Source organism: Balaenoptera borealis (assembly GCF_965194805.1).
Source record: "Balaenoptera borealis genome assembly, chromosome: 13".
NCBI lineage: Eukaryota > Metazoa > Chordata > Mammalia > Artiodactyla > Balaenopteridae > Balaenoptera > Balaenoptera borealis.
Window position 1 is genome coordinate 44,027,802 of NC_138870.1, and position 18,628 is coordinate 44,046,429.

Below are 18,628 nucleotides of genomic sequence, written 5' to 3' on the forward strand. Positions count from 1 at the left end.
GAGGAGTTTGGGTAAAACTCTCCCTGGAACCTCCTGGAGGACCCCTTAAATGTTGACCCCACTGCCTGGATCGCTGTCTGCCCACCTCTCTCCCCTTTTCTCTGGGCACAAATACACATTCATCCTACAGAACCTTACTGAGGCATCATCTCCTCTCTGAAGCCTTACTTGCCCACCATGTACAGAATGCAAGTATTTCGTACATTACCTGACTTCTTATGGTCACTGGTTATGACTTAATTGAGAAGTAAAAAGAGGAGAGCTGAGAAATCATCTTGAGTCCTGGCTGAAGTAGAGATTTTCTTGAAAGCTGAAAGTTAAGATTCATAGCTTAAAACCTTAACACCTGCAGTTCACTACCCCAATATTTATGAATCCTTATGGTTGGAAGATATTTCTTTATTTAAATGAAGATGTGCTCACACTCTCTCGTGGGGGCCTCGACAGCAAGAGAAGACACTGAAGGAAGAGCACGTGGTGTCACTGCCATGCCTTCAGCTGTCGTCTCCCAACCTTTTCATCTCTTCCTTCTGTGTCCCCTCACTGGGCTCCCGTTATCGCTCTTTAGTTTTAAAGGCAAGTGGTCTGGTGGAAGTGGACCCCTGGATGAATGTGAACAGAAAAAGGCCCTCTGATGTGCGTTTCACCCTCTACTTTTATATCCTATTAACGTCTGGATATTTTTACCTGGTGATACTGGTTTTTGATTGATGGCTTTAAACAAAAATCTAGAAGCTCTTGAGTTGAAAACTACTCCCGAGAGATCCCTTTAGTTTGTAGGCTAGTTTGGTAGGGTAGGAACATGGGGCAATGAGAACCAAAAATATCTTTTCAGAGCCAGGAAGAAGATGCCCTGAGAATTAGTGGCATTAGCGGACTAAGACTTCACAGCCAGAGGGTAGTGAAGTTACGGGGTGGAGCCAGGACTTCTCAATCACTGTTTGTGGATGTGGTATTTTGATAGCACTTTGGAGAAGAATCCATAACACCTCAGAAAGTTGTGCATGGACAAATCTGAAAAAAAATGAATTTAACACCAGAGATCAATCTCACAAACATGTTACGTCTCAAAAGCAAGTTAGAGATCTAGAAAGAGAAATATGGTATAATTCCTTAAACATAGTAGGCTGCTACCTATGTATTATTTATGGGTTCATACATAGCAAAATTACGAAGACACTGGGGTGATACATGTCATCTGCAGGATAGTGGTTGCTTCTGGGGGTGATGAGTGGAAGCAAATTTGGTATCTGGGTGTTAGGTACCTAGGTGTCTATTTTCTTGTTTTCTCTGCTTCTCTATATGTTTGAGACATGCGATTTTCTTTTGAGAAAATTTTTTATTATGAGGGTTCAGATTGAATAGTAAGGTACTCATTCTGTAAAGTCCTTTGAAGTTAAGGGCTCCATAGTGCCAGGTGACGTAAGTAAAGAGAAAGCGCATCTCCAATCTCAGTAACATATCTTCTATTCCTCTTCTTAGGAATGTTCCTGGCTGATATAATTGAGAAATACTTTGTTTCCCCAACCCTGTTCCGAGTCATCCGATTGGCCCGTATTGGGCGCATCTTGCGTCTGATCAAAGGCGCCAAAGGGATTCGTACCCTGCTCTTTGCCTTAATGATGTCCTTACCTGCTCTGTTCAACATCGGCCTTCTGCTCTTCCTGGTCATGTTCATCTTCTCCATCTTTGGGATGTCCAATTTTGCATATGTAAAGCACGAGGCTGGCATTGATGACATGTTCAACTTTGAGACATTCGGCAACAGCATGATCTGCCTATTTCAGATCACAACCTCGGCCGGTTGGGACGGCCTGCTGCTGCCCATCCTAAACCGCCCCCCCGACTGCAGTCTGGATAAGGAACACCCAGGGAGTGGCTTTAAAGGGGACTGCGGGAACCCCTCAGTGGGCATCTTCTTCTTTGTGAGCTACATCATCGTCTCCTTCCTGATCGTGGTGAACATGTACATTGCCATCATCTTGGAGAACTTCAGCGTAGCCACGGAGGAAAGTGCAGACCCTCTGAGTGAGGATGACTTTGAGACCTTCTATGAGATCTGGGAGAAGTTCGACCCCGATGCCACCCAGTTCATCGAGTATAGTAAGCTGGCAGACTTTGCAGATGCCTTGGAGCATCCTCTCCGAGTGCCCAAGCCCAACACCATAGAGCTCATTGCCATGGATCTACCAATGGTCAGCGGGGATCGCATCCACTGCTTGGACGTCCTTTTTGCCTTCACCAAGCGGGTCCTGGGAGACAGCGGAGAGTTGGACATCCTTCGGCAGCAGATGGAGGAGAGGTTCGTGGCATCCAATCCTTCCAAAATGTCTTACGAGCCAATCACGACCACGCTGCGGCGCAAGCAGGAAGAGGTGTCAGCAGTGGTCCTGCAGCGCGCCTACCGGGGACATTTAGCAAGGCGGGGCTTCATTTGCAAAAAGACAACTTCCAGTAAGCTGGAGAATGGAGGCACCCACCTGGAGAAAAAAGAGAGCACCCCTTCTACAGCCTCCCTCCCATCCTATGACAGTGTAACTAAACCCGAGAAGGAGAAACAGCAACGGGCAGAGGAAGGAAGAAGGGAAAGAGCCAAAAGACAAAAAGAGGTCAGAGAATCCAAGTGTTAGAGGAAAGCAAAAATTAAACACTGTACAGATTTAAAACTTGCAAGTGAAAGATTGTTTACAAACTTCCTGAATATTATCAATGCAGAACAGCTGTGGAGACACTTTAACCCGAAGATCTATACCAAACGTAGTCTGCTTACCATGTAACACGGTTGCATCTCGAGCAGTGACCTGCCAAGGGCAAAGGACCCTGCTCCCTGGACTCACAGATTTTCTAATGCTTGGGCAGGTGGTTACTGCATGTTCCACATCAGTCAATGCAACTTAGGACAAAACTAACAGGATACAAAAACAGAGGCGAGGCTGCCGGGACCAGTGTATTTCCGTTGCAGCCAAATGGATTTTATTTTTTCATTCTGTTGATTCTCAGAAGCAGAAAGCATCAGTTTAAAAGTTTGTTTGTTCATGCAAACACTATTTGCATTCTTACATTAGTTAGGCTAAGCAGCAAAAAGAAAAAACACACACACTCACATTTAGCCCATGTCATTTAATTGTCAGTTTCTTTGACATAAGCCGCATCTTCTCCACATGGGCTTCACGTGGTTTGGAGATGGGTGGGGGAAAACAATCAGGTTTCTTCAGGCTGAGGAGGACTTGCTCAGGCCAATTCCAAACATTGTGCTCGTTCAATGCGTAGAAATGATTTGCATGATGGCATGCCGTGATCAGAAGTCATGCATGAGAACCGTACACCACAGGACACTACTAATCCTGTCCCCTGCACTGGGTCAGCCTTTGGACAGGACCCAGCCCTGCACCGTTCACTGTATTTGGAGGAAAAAAATGGTAAGCGTTCCATACCCGCTGCAATTCTTTCTGAATTCTTAGAAGTCTTTCGTACACCTTCCGGGTAGGGAAACATAACCAACCAACTGACTACCACCACCAACAAAAAACAAACCCAGTCCAACAAGCAGATGGATCCGTTGTGTGTATATGTTTAACAGACATCTCTAACATACAGCCATTGTTGCACATTTTGAAAGATGAACTATTTAATGCTGCTCTGTGTCCCATACCTGGGGAAATTTTGATCTCGAATGGCTTGTATTAACGTCACTGTAAAACCAAATCCTAGGGCTAAAAACAAAAATCAAAAAAAATTTTTTTCATTTTTATCTTGCAATATTTATGATGATTGTTTAGCCTTCATACTGGAGAACTGACTTTTTTTGGGGTAGAGATAAAAGTGCTATTCAAAGTAGCATGTTATCTCTAGAGGGTCATTTGGGGGAACTTAAAACAACCTTTCGTTGGGGGTAAAGGGGTGCTCACTTCATCAGTATCATGTCCTTCTGCATTGTGGCTTTCTCTGGGCTTGGGTCCATGTGGAGAGGGGTTCAGATATTCTGAACAGGCCTCTCTTCTACAGAGGGGTTGTCACAAGCTGACACACCGCATGGTTCCTCCTGCCTCCATCACATTTTTCCACCAAGCGGGGCTTCCTTTACCCACAGAGGTGGGTGAGGGCCACAGCACTGGAGCTACAGCTGTGGTTTCTTTCATTTATTATTAGAATAAATAGTCACTGGTGGGACCTCAGTAGAGATGGAGCCGCCTCTGAACCCAGCCCACTTGGTTTCTTTATTGCATTGGTTCTCATGAGAAAGCGACTTAATATGAATTCTTAAGAAGTTCCAGCTTCCCCCAGCACCTTCCCTTTCGGCCAGTTTTGCCATCTACTTAGAGACCTGCCCGTTGTCATCGGAGGGTGGCTTTGCGGGGGAGTGTCATAGCTTCCGTCCGTCTCCCGCTTCAGGGAAGACAGTTTTTAGTCCAGGGGTTTCTCATCTGATGACTCGATTTCAGAGCTAAGATGCTGCAGTTGAATGTGTCAGGAAGTCGATACAAAGAGTGAGGAGAGACTTCAGCATGCAAACCAAATCAAAATAAATTCTTCCTGAACCATAAAATGGAGGGAGAAAAACAACCCATGATCAGACACACCAATCTGCCTTGCAGTAGAAGCACTTTGGATGTAATTTCACAGTCCACCTGACTAGTTTTGTGTAGAACAAACCACAGCAAGTCAGTAAGCAGAGCTTTCTATCTTGTTGGACCATTAGAAACTCTGTCCAGGTTTCATAGGCCTGCTTCTGCGGCATCGTCCGTAGTACTTTTTGTACTACACCTGATACCAGGTTGGGAAGGCGTTTTTCTCGGTGACCCTGCTAACTGCTAGGATGAATGTATAGTAACGTGGGCAGGCTACATCGTAAACAGCACAAAACAGAAGCTGACGTGTGGTTATTCTTTTTAAGAGAATTATAAATACTGTAATATATCATTTTATTTTATTGGCATGCCTTTTTGTAAATACAAATTATTAACTTATTAAATAGGAAATGGCTTCTGGCTTATGCCATTGTCATGTTTATTTTTATTTTTTATACTTTTCTTTCTTCTTAGAACTTAGATGCTGTCAGCCAATGTACATCCCCAAACCAGACAGACAGACAAAAAATTTTTTATTGCTAATGGTCTTTTCCAAAACAACAAAAAATATATATATTTTTGTTCCAATGTGCAATAAATTCTAACCACTTCTATGCAAGATTTGGCTAAACTTCATAATCGTTCTTGTTCTTAGGTCTTGAGATGGGCAACAGAACTATAAGATCCCGCTCCGTCCTCTAAGTGCTCGTGCTAGTGATGTCATTAAGCTACTAGAGCATATTAATGAGATTTTTCTGAGCTCTGACCCTTTTCCTCCCCCAGACCCTGGTCCCCACCCAGCGGGTTATCTCCTCAGTGACACACACGGGCCTTGGTATCTGACACCCATCAGCCAGCTTCATAGGGAAGAAGCCACCTCCACTCTATTTGAAGTTTCACTTTTTTTTTTTAACCTTTTCCCACCTTCTTTCCCCTCTCCCATCGCCCCTCTACCCACCCACTCGCTCACGCGCTCTCGCCATCACCCGCCCTGCTCCACACTTCTTTGGTAGTAAGTGACACCATCACCAGCAGTTGACACCCGCAGTTAACAGGCATTGAACTCAAAGAGTCAGTGATGACGTTCTTCTACGTCTTCACCGAGTGGGTAAGTGGCAACGCTTTGCCAAATATTAACGAAGCCAATCAAGAAGCAGCAGCAGCCACAGTATCACTGCACATATATATATATAGATATATAAATACAATATAAATATTTATTTTTTGTAGCCAGGTCCTTGGTGCAGTATTTATACTTCACAATCCACCTTTAAAAAAGGACAAAAAGCAAAAAGACATGTGATGCTGTTAATTTAAAACGCAGAGCCAAAGCCACTGAGCAGCAGCTGACACGGTTGCTGGCTTGTGTGTGAAAAACACTTTCCCCTCTTCTTTCCTTAACCTCCATGTTGCTTAGGATGAGGAGACTCCGTAATTTAAAGCAGAGGGCGAGAGCAGGATAAACTTCCCAAGTCAGCGGACCTGCTCCCATCCCTCTCTGAATGAGCCACTCTTGGCATCAGAAGTTGGCTGAGGAGAGATTAACAGAAACTCCCAGTCAAAGCCCCTGGAACGACAGTGCCCAGAGTTCTTTTATTTTTCGCCGCAACCAATGTAAGCTTGTAAAAGACCAATAGTGAAGACTAGTGTATTAGTGAACGCATGGAGGCCAGCACTGCTCTAAACGAGACGTGATAAAAAGTACATCACTACTATAAGCCAAAAGGAAACAAAATAAAAATGACCCTTTTTACTGTACAAGGGAAGCCTGTCTTGGTGTGCGTTTGTTGCTTGACTCTCCCAATTTTTGATTCCTGGGAGGGGTCTGGGAATTGGGACTTCAGCACATTTGGGGAAAGGAGGGGAATGGAAGGGAGAGAAATCAGAGGGTTTACCTGCAAAGTTCTGGCTAAAAAGTAGAGATTGGAGAGAAAAGCAAGGTCCTGTCCGTCCCCCCCACCCAGATCCCCAGTCACCCATTGCATGTGGCATTCCTCCCACTACTGGGCCAGTGCTTCAAGGCCCATGAAACCCCTTCCTCATCGGTCCCCCTGGCAGAGCCCCCAGAGAGGCTGTCAGCCAACCCAGCCGGGCTGGCCTTACTTCTGCCTTTTTCACGTTTTTTAAGAAAAAAACTGTCCCAACGCCCCAAAGCTCGGGCGAGCACGACGCCCAGCAGCCTCCCCTCTGCTAGCTAATGCTGGGCCCTGCCCTCCACCAGCCCCAGCGGCAAACCAGCAGACTAGGGCTGCTCTCCATTCGCATTCGGCAGGGAAGGGGGGTGCCCCTCCCCTTCCCTCACCCTGCCCGGCTTTGGGGACATCCCTCTCTAGGCCGTGTCTCCCAGTCCAGGAACACTCAGGAGGATTTTGAAGTGCCCACTCTAGTCCGCTCCAGTAGCTCCACTCTGGAGAGAGATGGCTGGTAGGTCAGTCCCCATCCTCCTCCCCTCGGCCCCCCGCCTCCAGGCCTGCTGTGGAGGTGAGATTGCCATGGGTTAGGACTTTATGACTTGAGTCCTGGGCATCTTCTGTGATGATGCCTCTTTCTTTTCTCAGATGTTGCCCAAAGTTTTGCAAAAAGCTTCGTTCATTTTCAGGTACCCCCACCCCCTAAAGAATCGGCTGCAACTAGCCAGCCAGGGGGACATCAGGAGGGAAGAAGAAGTCTGGGTTCGGAGGGGCCCGAGGTTTGCACAGTCTGTGCTGTGGCTCAGCATTGTGCTTTCTTGGATTCCCCTTCCAAGAGTACCAAGATTTCCTCTGTCAAAACGCTCCTGAGGCACCCCCTACCCCTGCCCCCCACTGCTGTTTGCTGTACATAGAGGCTAAGTGGGGTGGGGTGGGCGGGTGTGCACGTGTGGTGTGTGTGTGTGTGAAGAATGTATATAGGTAAAGGGGAGCGTGGTCCAGTGGTTCCAGAAAAGGGACAGAACTCCTGTGTTCCATCCCCAGCTCGACCACTGACTCGCTGTGTGGCCTTGGGCAAGTCACTTAACCTCTCTGTGCCTCAGTTTCCCCATCTGTAAAATGGGGATAATAATACTGACCTACCTCACAGGGGTGTTGTGAGGCTTTAACTAAATGTTTTGTAAAGTGTTTTTGAGATACAGAGGCAAAGGCACTAGGGAAGGGCAAAGTATTATTTGGACTTATGGAAGATGAAATGGTACCATAAATGCTGCTATTCTGAGAGCCATTTTAAACTGCACTGCTCCAACCACCCCCGCTTCTCATCACCAGGACAGCAGGTCGAGAAAATGTCTTTCCTTTCACTTGCTTCTGGGGTTTGTGATTATTCCAGACACTTAATTTTTTTCCCTTGCTGTATCTCCTTCCCTCACCCCCTCGACTTGTTCCCTGTTCCGTTTATGCGGAAATGGCAGAAATGCTTGAGAAATGAGAATGTATAAGAGGATCGGAAGTTTATAGTCTGAAATTTCAATTTTACTTTGTACTGTACATCTTTTTACTTTAGAATTTGCAATAAAGGGTTACGTCAATCTTGTTTTCAACTCTCTTCTTGGACTGGCCTGTCATTCTGTCATTACTCTCACACCGGAGCCCCTCAGCCCAGGGTAGCCAGGGAGTCAAGCACTCCCACCCAGCAGGACCCCACAGCTGTCCTCTCCCCTTCCTCTGGCAGGGGCACAGTCTGAGCAGGGTCTGTGTGAGGGCTCACCCAGGCTCAGCTCCCCTGATGGGCGGGCGGTGCCCCAGACACTCAGGTGGGTGGGAAAAGTTTGGGGCTCCAGGTAGAGCTTCAGGAGGCCTTGCCTGACTGGAGAGAGCAGCTTGGAGGCAGCAGGCCCTGGAAGTGGGCACACCTCTAGCTGTGCCGCCCATAGCCCACTCCAGCAGGGCCTCAGAATAAACGGAAATTCTGCACCTTGTTCCGGTCCCCATCCTGTTTCTCCAGCTCCCTTACTGCTCACGGATCATTCCCTCTGGAGCTCAAACTTTTGGCTCAGGCAGCTCTGGATGCAAACACCTGACTATGCCACTAACTAGTTGTGGCCAGTTTCCTTACGTGTAATTGAGATAATACCTTATAACCTTGGGTTTTGAAGATTATATCAAATATTGTAGTATGTAACTTCTTAGCCTAGGGCCTGGCACACAGTTAGTGCTCAATAAATGGTAGCTCTTCTTAGTGGAAGAATAAGTGCGAGACAAAGAAGGAACTAAAGCTGACAAGAATTGGGAGGGTCTGCCCTCCCGGGAAGACTGGCACCGGAGGCCCTCCTCTTCCACTGGCTGCCCCGCTGGCTATGCCGGCCATTTCCAACCAACAAACCGATCGCTCCCACTTTTGCGTATTTCGTAACTTTTATAATATGTCAAAGGCAGCACGCCACCAGGATTGTGCTCCCATTTCACGGCCGGGGACACAGAGGCAAGGGGATATCTGGCCCACCTGCAGCCCAGGCCCCCGGGGATGCGAGGGGCTCTGCAGTCAAGAGCGGCTCCTCTTCCCCGCAGCCGGGCGCCCCGGCGGGCCGGAGCAGGGGAGGCGCAGGCGCCCGGAGGCTGTGGGGCCGCGCCCCGTCGCCGTCGCCGCCCGTGATCCACGGCGTGAGCAGGATGAGCAGCGCCCCGGCGCCCAGCGCCCCTCCGAAGCCGGTGAGGAAGCCGAGCGCCAGCGGCCCGGCCCAGCCCGTGGGGCTCCGCTCGTACGGAGCCTGGGGCAGTCGCTCCACGATCAGCTCCAGCTCGTCCCAGTTGGGCTCGGGGACAGAGGAGCGGCGGGGGCGCAGGGCCGGGGCCGGGATGGGGGCAGCGGGGGCGCCGGCTGGGGGCAGGTAGCTCTGCCCGAACTTGCGCAGCTGCAGCGTCGCCTGCTGGTGGAGGTTCTTGCCCAGCTCCCGGGCCACGTCCGGGCGGCCGCTGCGCCGCAGGGCCCGGGCCACGCGGTCCCACGACAAGGACGAGGCCTCGGCAGCCAGCCAGGCCGCCAGTCCCTCCCGGCAGCCGTCGGACACGTTCGCGGGCTCGGTCGCCCGGCCCGCCGGCTCCCCCGCCGCCTCGCGCCGCCGCCGCCGCCGCCCCGGTGCCGCCGAGGTGGGCACCGGCTCGGGCCGCGCCAGCCGGTCCTCCGAAAGCCTGGCCAGCTCGGCCTCGACGTCCGGCTCCGGCGCCTTCAGGAGCGACTGGAAGTGGCCGCACTCCTCCGGAGTCAGCAGCTCTGCCAGGCGGACGGCCGCGTGAGGGCCCATGGCGTCCACGGCCCCCGCCGGAGCCAGCGCCCAGCCCCAGAGCGCCAGGGCCAGGGCCCCCGCCGGACCCCGCGCAGCCATCACCGGGTGGTGACCACAATCCACGGACTGTGGGGGGAGGGGCTCCGAATGCCCACGGATGGGGGAGGGGCGCCAACACCCACGGATGGTGGCAGGAATGAGGGTCCTACATCTGGGGGCTGGGGGCGGGACGAGGGGGACACCCAGGGACGGGAAGGGGGGCCCTCCGACACAGGCAACTTGGAGGAGGAGGATCTGCTAACATCCAGAAACTAGGAATTAAGAGGGGAGGGTCTCACAAAACCCGGGGATTTGAGTGAGAGTTTCCCAATACCCAGGGAGTGGGTGGGGGGGACTCAGTCCCCCAGGAGGCAAGGATCCCGGGCCCTTAGACTGAAATGCCCGCCAGAGGCCTCCGGGCTGTCCCACTAATGTCTCAAACTTAGCAAGTCTCCCACATCTCTTCTAACCCATTTACCGCCCCTGACCCTCCACCAGAAGCCCTAGACCCCTTGCTCTCCTTTATTTCCGATATCCAATCAAGTCCCACATTCTCTTATTACCTGCTAAATACAAAATATGTATAGACTCTACCAGTTCCCGTCCTCCCACGGGTGCATCCAAACCCTCCTCCTCCGTTTGGATAAGGTAAGCTCCTCCTCAAGTCCCCCACCCTCAAGGACTGAACTGGCTTCCTTTCCCCAAGCAAGCTTGGCTCAGGCTCTCCTTTAGATCTTGGACTGCACTCTGCTCTGCCTCAGTCACTCCCCAGCTGACAGGTCCCTTCTGGGATGCCCTCCCTGCCCCCCACACACCCTTTTGCCTTGTCTCTCCATTAGGCACCCCTCCTATGTACTCCCACAGCACGCTGCCGCTCTGCCTGTTTACTGTCTGTCTCCCGCATTAGAGTGTAAGGTCCATCTATTGTCCCCATAGCAACTAGCGCATAATAGTGTTCAGTAAAGATTTGTTGAATCAGTGGGTGAACTCTTAACTTGCAAATCAGTCCCTGTCCACTGGCCACTAACCCCCTCCCCGCCCCACACACGCAGGCTTCATCGTGGAGCCTCAGCTCTTCACAGGGCATGGAAGGTCCTCCTAGTGCAGCGGTGCAGTTCCATGATTCCTCCCACTTCTCCCCACTCCTGCCCTCACTTTATGCTCTTGTAACAAGTCACAGGTATGGTGCAGTTTCCAGCCTCCATAGCTTTGTCAGGCTGTACCCACCCAATCCTGTCCAGGAAGTTTTTCTGACCCATCACTACCACTACCACCGCGAGTCAGGATCTTTTCTGGGCATTCTTGAGACAGCCTATGCATCCTCCATCGGGACACTTATCTGGAAACTAACTAATTCGAGGATTTAGTCAACATTTACTCAGTGTCTTCTATGCGTACCAAATACTGTGCCAGATGTGAGAACATAAAAATTTTGATACGGCCCCTCCTCAAGCAGCTTTATCCAGTTGTATTTCCAAACGATCCATTTTTGAGCTTTTCCCACCCTGTACTGTGGGCTCTCCAGAATGGTGGCTGTGCTTAACCATTTCTGTATCCTCAGTGCTACGTGGTGTCTGCACAGAGCAGGTGTGTAATAAACCAACTAGAGTGCAAGGGGGGGGGGGTCGGGACCTCCAAGGGCCGAGAGGGTTGGGGTCGGTGAGCCCTGGGGCAATGCCCTGGAGCCCCCATGTCCAGGTACACCAGCTGTTTCTCTTGGAGGGGAAACTGCTTTGCAGGGTCTGGCCTTGGGCTTGCTTTGCCTCCTGAAAGTCCTGGGTATGCCCTTAGCCTGAGCCCGAGGAAGCCAGGGGGCCTACGTCCCTTGCGCTCCGGTGCATTGTCAATAATTTTGCTCAGTGCATTCAAGACCTCAGGAAGTTGTGGGTCAAAACCTCTCATGGGCATCTCCATATAGCTTTTTCAGCAAGATGTTCCTTCCTAGTTTTCTGTGTCCCAGTTTATGATGAGCTGTCAGAGTTGGGGACTGACAAATAGATGGTGGCAGACAAAGGATCCCATGTGACCTGAAAGACTGGAACACACTGTGTCCACACCCTGCCCTCTGTCCACTTTCCTTCCGTCCAAGGATGGAATACAAGTACGATCGTAGCTCTGGCCAGCAAGGGCTGCTGTCCAGGTTCTGAGTGAAACTTCCTCTTCAGCCCCCCTTTCCTCCATGCATACATCTATTCATTCATTCACTCATTCAACAAACATATGAGCCCTTCTTTATCCCTCATGATTCAGAGCTCTGGGGATATGTCAGCCCCAATTCTGAGCCTCTAAGAGCTCAGAATTGCAGGTTTTTCATCTGGTGGCCTCAGTGCCCAGCACATGGTGGGCCCTTGCTGTGCCAGTGGGTAACAGGAGTCCCACAGTTATGTTTTGCTGAAGGAAAAGAAACACCCACAGAGCCACACCCATGGCTCCAGCAGACCTGGAAGCCCAAGCATTCCCCAGAGGGCTCCCCACATCCTGCTGCCCCCAAGAAATCCTCTGGAAACCACGTATCATCGTTTTAATACTGTGTAATACTTTCTTTTAAAATACAGTCTTTTCTGAGGTAGACAGACCAAACTGCAGAGCATCGTCAGACAGGAGATAAATACGTCCATGTACAACACGCATCAAAATGAGGTAGAAATGGTTACAGTTGGAGGAGAGGACCCCAACCCCAATCTGGGCAGAGGAAGGAGAGGGCCAGCTTGCCCTCCCCCCATCCCTGCCCCTGGATTCTTTGGTATGCCCCCCCAAACATTGCCAGAGCTGGACCTGCCCTTCCCCACCCGCCGCAGTGCCCCTGAGGTAGGTGCTATAGACTGGAGGCTGTCTCCTTGTGCAAAGCTCCCCGAGGCCAGGAGAGGAGGCAGTGGGGGCCCTGGGTCCTGGTCAGTGAGCTCTTCCCCCAACCCCCAGAGCTGCCTGCCTCTTGAAGGGAAGGCTGGGATCCCAACCCCACCTCCCCAATGCCCTCCACCCCCCCCCCATACACACATACACACCTGAGAGGACCTGCTCACTCCCTGCTCCCCACAAGGGCCTTTCAGAGCCAAGACCCTGCACCCACTGCTTCTGAGGCACCAAAGCCCTGCGATCAGCCAGCTCCAAGGAGTGGAAGGCCAGGGACCAAGGGGGGAAAGGGGGGGAAACAGAGCAGCTTTCCTGTTAGCACTCCTAAGTCAGCACAGGCCCTCAGCACCTTGGCACCTGAAATGTCCCCCACGGACTTCCTTCCAGCTAGTAGTGGGAGATGGTACAGAGACTGCAGGAGCTGTAAGGGTGGCGAGGAACAGGAAAGGCGGCTGGGGCGGGAGAAAGAAGAGTTGGGGTGACAGCTTGTCCCCCCCACCTTTGGACCAAAGGTCAGAGTTGTGAAATGGGCTCCCTGAGGGGGAGGGGCAAACTGCCAAAGCCCCATCAAAGGAGAGTTGGTGGGAAGAAGAAGAATACGGTTCTCACGAGGAAGGGCGCCCAAGCCTCGGCTTCCGGGGGAAAGTTTGGGTGGGACTGAGAATAAACCCCCAATGTTTATTCAGGGGAACACAGCCTGCCCATCTCTTTCACCCTCTCATAGCCCCTGGAGCTCTAGACCTAGGACCCTACGAGAATGGGAGAGGTACAAGTCCCCACAGAACCTTCTCCTGTAACGGATGCTCATTCACCCCTCCTCAGGGCCTCCCAGAAGGCCCGGGAGGCGGAGTCTGTAGTCAGTTTTGTGCCCAACCACACTTGTGGCCAGACTATCTTCCCTCCCAAGGAAATCTCCTTAGCGTAAGTTACAGGAGACCTCTGCCTAGACAAGGGCCAGGTGGGATGACCTCTCTGGGGACTTTCTGCCTGGATCATCTTCCCATTTGGGCCCTCTCAGCCTTCTTTCTGGGTCTGGGGCAGGCAGTAGACAAGGGCATCCCAACTCTGGATAACCAACCCCCCACAGAAAACACCCCACTAAGCTGAGGGTGAGGGGTGGGCCCAGCAGGAAGGGAACAAGACCCACCTCCTCCCAAATTCCACAACCCAATCCCCCTCACCCCTACCTACAACCTTGGACCTGAGCAGGAAGCCCTAGCAATACATTCTGCTTCTGTCCCAAGAAGCACAGGGGTTTAAGTGTGGCCTCTGGGTCTTCCTCTCCTCTTCCCCACTCAGAAAGGTCTCACTTTCTGAGTCTTCTGGGAGAACTTGCTTCCCTGGGGGTGAAGGGGTGGGTGGGGACACACACAGGAGAGCAGCCAAAATCTAACATTCTTTCTGAGGTCAGTTTCTTCCTGAGTTGTCAAAAGAAAAAGAAAAACAGCAAATTCTACACATCTTACAAAAATAAGAGGCCTAAAATATTAAACAAGCTACATTTCTGGGATTTCCCCCCTCAAAAACAAACAACAACAAAAAACCCTTCTTTGGGTGGTTTTTTTCTCTTTTCTTTTCTTTTTTTTTTTTTTTTGCTTGACTCCCACAGACCCAAGGTTTCAGCTGGGTGAGGGATACGGGGTGGGAGGGGACTCCCTACCCCTCCTCTTCAGCCCCTAGACCTCCATATCTCCTGAAAAGGACACTGCAGTCTTTGAATGTGAGGGACAGAAGGCAGGGAGAGGGACCAAGAGACAAGAGGGGCTGGAGAGCAAGGGATGGAGACAGAAGCACAGAGGGTGATAGATGGAGAGACAGGGGAGGGAGAAGCAAAAGAGAAACAGGGCCAGCGCGGGGCGGGGGGATGGGGGGGAGGTATGGTCAGTGACAAAGCGACGGGGAAAGAAAACTACGCGAACGCAGAGAAAGGGGGAAGTGGAAGAGGGGGAGGGAGCCATTCAGAGAGCAAGGAGACAAAAGGATTGTGGCGAGAGAGCAGGAGTTCCTTCGGCCCCCGGGCCGGCCGTCCGCGGGGCGGAGATGGCGAGCTTCCCGTCCACAATAAATAGGAAAAACCTGAGTACACAGCGCATACGGCATCTATCTGCCTAGCAGAAGCATTTTCCTTCCCACGAACAAAAACCATCCACCGGCAGCCCCCTTCTCTCCCCCACCCCATATCCCTCACTCCGCACCCCCCAGCCCGGTGGGGTTAAAGACGTCCCTCCCGAACAGAGGGGCGGGGAGGGGGCGGCGGCTCCCGCGGCCTCACGGAGCGCCTTCAGTGTCCGAAGCCGTACATTTTGTCCCACTCCACGAACGAGTCCAGCTCCTTGGGCGAGGCCCTAGGGCCCACCTTGGGCAGCGCCGCCTCCAAGTCCTTGTAGGAGAGGGGGCGCTGCAGCCCCGGGAGGCCCGCCCCGGCCGCCGCCTGCTGGCACAGCTGCCCCAACTCGCCCCCGGAGAAGCCCTGGGTGCCCTGCACCAGGGCCGCCAGCTCCCGCTCGCTCAGCGCGCAGCCCTGCTGGGCCAGCGCCCGCTGCAGGATCTGCCCGCGGGCCGGGCCGTCGGGCAGCGTCACGTAGAAGCGGAGAGCGAAGCGCCGGCGAGTCGCCTCGTCCAGGGCCGCGGGCCGCGAGGTGGTGCCCACGACCAGCACGCCGTCCGCTCCCGCGCCGCAGCCGCCGTCCAGGCAGGCCAGGAGCGGCGCCTGCAGCGCGCCCGCGGCGGTCGCGCCGTCCTCCCGAGCCGACAGCAGCGCGTCCACCTCGCTGATGAGGAGCACGGCGGGCGGGCGGCAGCGCGCAGCCGCGAAGGCGGCCTGGAGGAGGCGCGCGCCCTCAGCAGAGCCCGGCGCGGCAAGCGTGGCTCCGCGCAGGCGCAGCAGCGTTGCGCCCAGCTGTGTGGCGAGGCAGCGACCCAGCAGCGCTTTGCCGGCGCCCCGCGGCCCAAAGAGCAGCACGGTCCGCGGCGGGCGCGGGCTGCCGGGGTAGGCGGGCGGCCTCAGCAGGGGCCACACCAGCTCCTCCTCCAGCGCCGCCTTGAGCGCGCCCTGGCCCGCCACGTCCGCCCACTGCACCGGCGGCCCGCAGTCCACCATCTTGCTGGTCACCAGCTCCAGGGCCCCCGGGTCCACACCTTTGGGAGGCTCCCCCGACGGCACCGCGAAGCCCCCGCGGGGAGCCAGCGCCGGGGATCGCTCCGGAAACTTCTCAAAGGGCTCGAGTTGCGGGCCGTAGACGGGGGAGCCCAGGACCTTGAGGGGGACGCCGCCACCGTACTTGCCTGATGCCTCCTCCGCCGCTCCCGGCGGCTTCGCCCGGAACCCGTTGCCCCGACACTCGCCGTTGTCCGCGGCGGGGTAGGAGGCGCCGTCGGCCGCCGGGGCCTTGGCGGGCTCGAAGGCGTACTTGCGGTAGCGGCCCTCGGCGCCTTCGTCGGCGGCCTTGCGCTTCAGCGACACCCCGGCCTCCGAGGCCCCCTGGAAGCCGTAGGAAGAGGGCGGTGGCCGGGACGGGGCGGGCGTGGGCAGGGGCGTGGGCGCCGCCAAGCCCGAGGTTAGGTAGGGGGCCGGGGGCGGGGCGGGCGGCGGTGGGAGGGTCCCATAGCCCGGCTGCGCGGCGTAGCCCCCCGCTGGGTAGTTGTACAGAGGCCCAGAGGGGCCGTAGCCCGGCGGGGGCGGGGGCTGCAGGAGCGCGGCCGGGGGCGGCGGGGGCAGCGCGGCGCCGGTCTGCGTACAGTAACCGGGCGCCAGGTATCCCCCGCCGTAGCCCGCCGCGTACTCGGGCGCCGCCGACGGGCCCCCGCACGCGTTGCCGGCGTAGAGGGGTTCAGGCAGGTTACCGGCTAAAACCGGGGAACCCCCGAGGCCCCCGGAGCCGCCCCCAGTGCCCGACTTGGTTCCCGGGAGGCCCTCGTGGAGCGAGGCCAAGGGGTAGGGGGTCTCCGGCCCCGGCCAGGGCTCGGGGTCCCCCTTGGCGCCGTTGAGGAAGGCGGCGTCGCCGTAGCCGCCCAGGGTGGGGCGCTCGTAAGGCGAGTCCAGGACCCCCGAGTACTTCTCTGCGTAGCGCTTGAGGAGGTTGGAGGCAGTGAGGGCAGAGATGTCGTCGTGTGCCCAAGCATAGTGGCAGCGCTGGCGACCCCCGGGGGGCAACTCCAACTTGTGGGCCGGCGACGGGGTGGTGGAGGAGACGTCCAGGTGCTGCTCTGGCCACTGGTTGAGGGGCTGGGCGTGTTCCGGTGTCCAGTGCATCTTCGACAGAGCTTCAGGCAAGAGAGAGGAGAGTCTAGTGAGACCCTGCAGAGCCTCTGAGAACCCGTCGACTGCCAGCCACAGGCCGATCTTCTTAAACCTTAGCTTGGGACAGGTTGGTTTTCCGGCATCCACCCACACCGTTCCACCCTCCCCAGGCTGTCTTCTGGCACCAGAAACACCATATTTGACTTGTTCCTCATGTCCCACAATTAAAGTTATCTGAAGATACTTTCCGCAGATCCAAGATGGATCTGAAAATGACATGTTTGGCCCTAACTTCACCTTCTAGGTAACAACTATTGTTTTGTCCTGGCCCCTCCAGCCCTGCCCTCTAGGACACATGGTCCTTACTTTTAGACCTGTTGTAGTGAAGGGTCAGGCAATGGGTAGTCCTCCCTTCCCCCGCCCCCAGCCCTGGGAGTAGTCAAACCCAGGTGGGGCTCATTCAGTAACAGATATTTGCTGCACACCCACCATGTGCTAGGCACTACAGGGGCACTGGGGTTGTGTAAAGGCCCCTGGCCTAGCGGTGGCCCCGCAGTCTGATAGTCCTAAGTGCTCTGTTCACCTTAGCCTTCCCTGAGGCTCCAGGGATCCCTTTGGGCCTGAAGTGAGGGATGCCAGTGTCAGTGGCAGCACCATATCGTCCCTGAGAAACCCCAGAGGCTGACCCAGAAGCATTCACTTCCTTTCTACTTGGTTTCTTTTAGTCTCTACCTGATGAAGTTAGAGCACCTGGGTTCCAGACCCAATTCTGCCCATGACGACTGGGTGCCCAGAGCAGGTGCTGCCACCTGCCTCGTTCACAAAATGTTACACCACAGTACAAAAAGTTTGTTTAGAAAAGACATATATGTCTTCTAGAGAAGATGGGACAAAGTTAGTTCACAGCAGTGCGAAGTTAGTGCACATCATAGAAAGTGGGTCACAAATTTGTCTCTGAGCTTCCCAGGAACCAAATAACTCACCTTGCAAAGTAAAAAAAAAACACCATCATACTCAAAAGAAGCAAAAATGTTCCTGGCATAGAGATCATGGAACTTTTTTTCATGGACCTCAGGAAGCCGACCGGTGAGATGTAATAAAAGTGGCCTCTTCAGTGGCCGTGCCATAAACACGGCAGAAGTGTTAACACGGCTGTTTTGTACACTGTCCCTCAGCACCAGTCCAGGCGTGGGCCACATTGGTAAAAGGGATTCAAGGCCTGGGGAACAGCACTCTCCAGGCATATGGCTTCAACTGGTTGGCCTGATCCGAGGATAACATCTCAAAGACTAAATGGGCCCATGACATGCCAGAGAAGATTTTTGCTGATGATTATTTTTCAAACCTAAGCTTTTGATAAGACAAGTTAACCTTACAGGTTCAATATTCTTTCTTCAACAAAATTTTATCGAGGGACTTCCCTGGTGGCACAGTGGTTAAGAATCTGCCTACCAATGCAGGGGACATGGGTTTGAGCCCTGGTCCAGGAAGATCCCACATGCCATGGAGCAACTAAGCCTGCGTGCCACAACTACTGAGCCTGCACTCTAGAGCCTGCGAGCCACAACTACTGCGCCTGCATGCCACAACTACTGAAGCCCGTGCGCCCTAGAGGCCATGCTCCGCAACAAGAGAAGCCACTGCAATGAGAAGCCCGCGCACCGCGACGAAGAGCAGCCCCCACTCGCCGTAACTAGAGAAAGCCTGCGCGCAGCAACGAAGACCCAACGC

General features: G+C 53.8%; 3 protein-coding genes across 11 annotated transcripts in view; 1 reads left to right on the top strand and 2 right to left on the bottom strand.

Annotated features, from left to right (window-relative positions):
- Positions 1-8,070, top strand: part of SCN8A (sodium voltage-gated channel alpha subunit 8) — a 122,122-nt gene extending 114,052 nt beyond the window's left edge. For all 9 annotated transcript variants that reach the window (XM_082350524.1, XM_082350523.1, XM_082350525.1 and 6 more), the window contains one exon: positions 1,483-8,070. In XM_082350524.1, the coding sequence (XP_082206650.1) occupies positions 1,483-2,630 (1,148 nt within the window). In that variant the 3' untranslated portion in view covers positions 2,631-8,070. The remainder of the gene's footprint in view (positions 1-1,482) is intronic.
- Positions 8,071-8,146: 76 nt separating this feature from the next.
- On the bottom strand, positions 8,147-10,020 carry TMDD1 (transmembrane and death domain 1). The gene has a single exon (XM_082350559.1). It carries the CDS (start codon positions 9,862-9,864, stop codon positions 8,944-8,946), a length of 921 nt encoding a protein of 306 aa, XP_082206685.1. The 5' UTR covers positions 9,865-10,020; the 3' UTR covers positions 8,147-8,943.
- The window catches only part of FIGNL2 (fidgetin like 2), a 30,215-nt gene continuing 21,603 nt past the window's right edge, over positions 10,017-18,628 (bottom strand). Inside the window, exon 2 of the mRNA XM_082350526.1 lies at positions 10,017-16,920. Coding sequence (XP_082206652.1) covers positions 14,939-16,909 — 1,971 coding nt within the window. The 5' untranslated portion in view covers positions 16,910-16,920 and the 3' untranslated portion in view covers positions 10,017-14,938. The remainder of the gene's footprint in view (positions 16,921-18,628) is intronic.

Coding starts and splice junctions, on each gene's coding strand:
- TMDD1 (XM_082350559.1), bottom strand. CDS start 9,864: ATGGCTGCGCGGGGTCCGGCGGGGGCCCTGGCCCTGGCGCTCTGGGGC.